The sequence below is a fragment of the Papaver somniferum genome, chromosome 7 (assembly GCF_003573695.1).
Source record: "Papaver somniferum cultivar HN1 chromosome 7, ASM357369v1, whole genome shotgun sequence".
NCBI lineage: Eukaryota > Viridiplantae > Streptophyta > Magnoliopsida > Ranunculales > Papaveraceae > Papaver > Papaver somniferum.
The window spans coordinates 58,826,365-58,831,360 of NC_039364.1; the positions used below are offsets into that span (position 1 = coordinate 58,826,365).

Sequence of the window (4,996 nt, forward strand, 5' to 3'; positions counted from 1 at the left end):
TACTGGCGAGTAACTCGGGTATCGGTCTCGGGCCGATACGATCCTCAGAACCTCGGCCGAGCAGGGTATTGTCTATTTACTCGTCGAGTTAGTCATGACTCGGACCGAGTCAGTCTTACTGAGCCACGAGTAACTCGGCAGACTGGGATCAAAATAGTTCCCAAATTACTTTATATAGCCCTAAAAACTTAAACCAACAGTAGAGGCACAAGGAATAGCCAGCTCTATAAGTTTCTACTTCTTTTTGAGCTATTATCTCACCATTTTCTTCTCTACTACTTCCACATCACAAAAAGTTCACATATCTGGAAACTATATACACATATGACTGACCGAGTTACTCGGTCTGAATCGGCCGGGATCGGGAAATACTCCGGAATCGGTCTCCAACCGAGCCGAGACCGATCCCCGAGTCGTAGCTAGGATCAATATTTTGACTTTATTACAAAGAGCTTATGGGAAACATGTCCAATCCCAAACGCGGCTTTAGTAACGAGGCTATTGCTTAACAACTCCGCAAACGCTACGTATCACACAGGCCTTTGATGTCTTGTCTAGGGTTTTAATTTGAGCTGAAGAATCTGTCTCTCTTTCTCCTTTCTTCTCCGCCAGTTTTTGAAAATCCCCTTTGTCTCTCAAAATTTCTCTGGTTCTCTCTAATGGGAAATACACCGAAACATAAGGATGAAGAAGAAGCAGCTAATGGTGGTGGTAAACTAGACATTTTTAAAACCTTATTTGGAAGAGATTCAACAGAAGAGCCTGGATTGGGTCTAGTTTCAGAACCTAAAAGCGACAAGAAAAACAAGGATAAGAAAAAGAAAAGAGAGAAAGAAGAAAAACATGATTCTAATAATGAGAAGCTCGGTTCAAATTCTGATAGTAATGTTGATTCGATAAAGAAGAAGAAGAAGAAGAAGAAGAAAACAGTGGTTAATTTGGAGAAGAAAGAAGAAGAAAACCCTAATTTGAATGTTGCTGAAAATGATGAGAAGAAAAAGACGAAGAAGAAAAGAAAGAGAGATGAGATTGAGGATGTATACGAGGCTAAAGCATATGGAGTTGATGAGAAAATTGATGGGAAAAATGACGAGGTTGGTAATATTAAGAGTAAGAAAAAAGTTGGAGAAAAGAGGAAAGTCAGGGATGATCCTTCTGAGACGATGGTCTCAAGAGAGGGTTTTGATGATGAAAGCAAGCTTTTGAGAACAGTTTTTGTTGGGAACTTACCACTCAAGACAAAGAAGAAAGCTTTGTTGAAAGAATTTAGTCAATTCGGTGAGGTTGATTCTGTCAGAATCCGATCTGTTCCAATTCTGGATGTGAGTATCAAAAAATCTCTAAATCTTTGGTTTGTGGGGCAAATTGTTTTATCAATTTTTAGAGAATAAATTGTGATGTTTTTTTGATTAACAGGGTAAAATGCCAAGGAAGGGTGCAATTATGAAGGGAAGAATCAATGATGCTATAGATAGGTTTGAGTTTTTAATCTATGTATATATCCTTCATGTAACTTTTCTTCTAAATGACATCTTCTTGATTGGCTTTGGTAATTGCTTTTAACTCCAACCTGATTTTCTACTATCTTGAACAATGCCTGGAGTTTTAATTTAGGGTTTTTTAGGTGTTTATTAAAATATCTTATGTATAAAGAAGTTATAATCGAAATCTCAGACTCTGAATTGGATTCTCTTATTAGAAGACATAACTAACACATAGAAAATGTGAACAATTTAATCATGCCATTAAGATTTTAGTTGAGGATTCAGCTGATGGGCTGTAGATTTTCCTGCTTTAAAGCTCAAATCTAGAGATATGAATTGCTGCATATTAGCACTTCTTTGGTGGTTGTCCGCTGATTTCGATTTCATTTCATATCCTTCTGATAAGAAGGATGTGTCGTTGACAGCAACTGTGGTTTTTAATTATGAACCACTTGTTTTGCAGTGTTAACGCCTATGTTGTCTACAAGGAGGAGAAATCTGCTCAGGCTTCTTTGTGTCACAATATGGCAATGGTAAGTTAATCCTGTCTCATGTCCGATATTGGTTTCCTTTAATAATTAGATGTGCCTCATTTGTAATTTTCTGGATGAAACAATGAATTGACATGTATGTGCTTGACATCAGGTGGGAGGAAATCATATCCGTGTTGACGTGGCCTGTCCACCTCGTAAAAAATTGAAAGGAGAGAACACTATACTCTACGACAGTAACAGAACTGTTTTTGTTGGTAATATCCCATTCGATGTAAAGGTGATTTCTTCTATCACAAGCTTTAGTATTTAAGACCTTAAACTTTGTTTATCTAATGTTTGGACCTTACTTTTTGCTAATTAATAAAAATTGAAAAGCATTTTCATTCTCGCTGTAGGATGAAGAACTTTATCAGCTATTTTGTGGGATAAACCAATTCGAATCTAGCATTGAAGCTATCAGGGTTATCCGGGATCGTAGTACCAATGTCGGGAAGGGCATTGCTTACGTCTTGCTGAAAACAAAGGTGTGATCACTCATCTGCTCTTATTTACCATTTTATTGATTTTTATTCAATGCATTATCTAATCCTTTTTTCAAGTGTATCTAGCTAAGAGGCTGTGTTTGGCTTTCCTTGTAACTGTCCTTCTTTTATTTATCCATTTCTAAGGAACTTGAAAACTTCCCTTTTCTTTGTTTTGTTGAAAATTGGCGATTCTCTCATGGCTTAATGGATTCAGAAAGTGAAATAAAAATATCTGCTGACTTTTCCTGTTGTATTTTTATGGTTCAATAAACTGTTGTTGATGCCCATGCAGGAGGCTGCTAGCTTGCTCGTTAGGAGAAGGCATTTAAAACTCCGTGACCGCGATCTGAGGCTTTATCATGCTAAGCCAGAATCTGTACTTTCAAAGAAAAGAGAACTTGCAACAGTGAACAATACCCCTTCCAAAAGGATGGCAATTTCTCCCAGTAAGGATTATGTAGATAGGAAAGTAAAATCTAATCTGTCATACCAGGGGTTACGTGCTACCAAATCCGGCGTTCAAAAGAAAGATGGTTCTCGCCCAAGAAGTGGTGATCGTGGTATGCAAAAGTCTAGTGATGGACCAGAACGAAAAGTTCGCGATAGTAAAAGGCCTGCAGTTGCTGCTAGGAAGGCTAAAGTTCTCAAGAATCTTGCAGCGATGAAGGTTGCGGGGACTACACCGAAGCAAACAGGGATGAAACGCAAAATGGAAAGTCGGACGCCCCAAAAGTCTGATAGGAACACAAAACCTAGGAAGTTTAGGTAGGGGGAGGGTCTAAAGGGAGGTTCTCAGTTGGCAGCGCGCTTCATTCACATGCTGTGGACCTGTGGTTTCTGCCTGTAACATTCACTTGCTATCTTTTATGTAATCTCTATCTACCAATAGGGCAGTAGTGTTGCTTCTTGCGCATAAGAGTCGCATATACATTTAAATAAATACTAGTATTTTAATTTTGTTACTTTTTAGGCTTTACTGATGAAACGTTAGTGCATGTTTGTAGGAATACGCATTGCCTGTAACATCACGTACTAAGCTCCGCAATAGTGCATGTGTTGGATTCTGCTTTAATACGATATCATTTACATTCTTTCAAGTGAACTCTGGTATATACTTTTTAGCACCAGAATACCCACTTTTTATCAGTAGGTATATTCCCACCGTCTTTAACTAACAAGCTTATTATAGGGCGACATGGTTTATTAGAGGGGCGACATTCTAATAGGACAAAAAGGATCATTATATGATCATTCAAGGTGTCCTTTATCAAAAAGAACTGGAAATGACAAATTAACCCTCATTATTGATAACCTAGTTTAGTGATGATAATCAAGTTTAGTATTAATGATTAATTTCACTTATATTAACTCAAAATCAAAACAAAATCAGATTTTTAGAGTTAAAAAAAAAGTTCAGAGGAGAAGAAAAAGAAAAACTTTTGTGATATTTGTGAAACCCTAGATTTTGATTCACTCAACCAAAATGAGTGATTCCAGTGACCCGGTATACTTCTAAATTAGTTCCCATTAGCTTTTTCTCGCTCAAAATTATCTAAAGTACGTAACAAAATCAAAACTTTTAAATTTTCAGAAGAACTTATGGTTGCAATTTTGCTCGTGACCAACCGTAACTATTCGTAAGTTATCGAATACCAACTGCAACTGGTTAAATTTGGGGAAGATCCAATCGTAAAACCAGTTACGGTTGGTAATTAAATTTGGACAACAACCGTAACTAAATTACGGTTGGTAACTAATGAATCGAGACCAACCGTAACTACCCTACAGTTGGTGTGTCAACTTAACTTTTGAACCGTAAATCATTATTTGATAAATTCTTAAGACACGGGATTATTTACGGTTGGTATGGTTGTTTGAGTAACAAACCGTAACTCAATTACGGTTGATAAATATGATGCAAGTGCAAACCGTAACTGAACATATTTCTCAAAACTAAGAACTTACTGTTGGTATTTGAGTTAAAACCAACCGTAACATCAACCCAATCTACAGTTACGGTTCGTATTTGAGTTATTACCAACCGTAACTCACACGCAACCCGAAATTTCAATTTCAATTTTCATACAAAATCCTAATTTTATACAAAATTAACTTAAATCCAACACGATAAACTAAACCCTAACTGAGTTTTTCCAAACATTTTTCAAATCGCCGATTAATCGAAGACGATGGAATTTTCAGTTTTAATGGAGGTTACGGTTGATGGGGGAGAAGAGAAGATGAAGAAGATGATGAAAAAAACTGATTTGATTTTTTCTGAATCATTAGGTTTAAAAAATTGATTTGATTTTGGTTGATTTAAGGTGAAAAGGATAATCTAATCAATTTACATCCCCTAACCAACTAAAGGGACATTACTATCACAATGCAGCCCCTCTAATAAACCATGCCGCCCTATAATAAGCTTGTTAACTAAAGGGTGTATATAATTTGGTAATCAAATTTATATACTCAGTTGCGCGTAAATCCTTAA

At 36.7% G+C, this 4,996-nt stretch overlaps 1 protein-coding gene across 1 annotated transcript; it reads left to right on the top strand.

The window, feature by feature from the left end:
- The first annotated feature begins 546 nt into the window (after positions 1–546).
- LOC113297406 (RNA-binding protein 34-like) lies at positions 547–3,574 on the top strand. The gene is made up of 6 exons (XM_026545856.1): positions 547–1,322; positions 1,417–1,475; positions 1,948–2,017; positions 2,130–2,255; positions 2,374–2,502; positions 2,795–3,574. Exons 1-6 carry the CDS (start codon positions 660–662, stop codon positions 3,269–3,271), a joined length of 1,524 nt encoding a protein of 507 aa, XP_026401641.1. The 5' UTR covers positions 547–659; the 3' UTR covers positions 3,272–3,574.
- Positions 3,575–4,996: the final 1,422 nt, after the last annotated feature.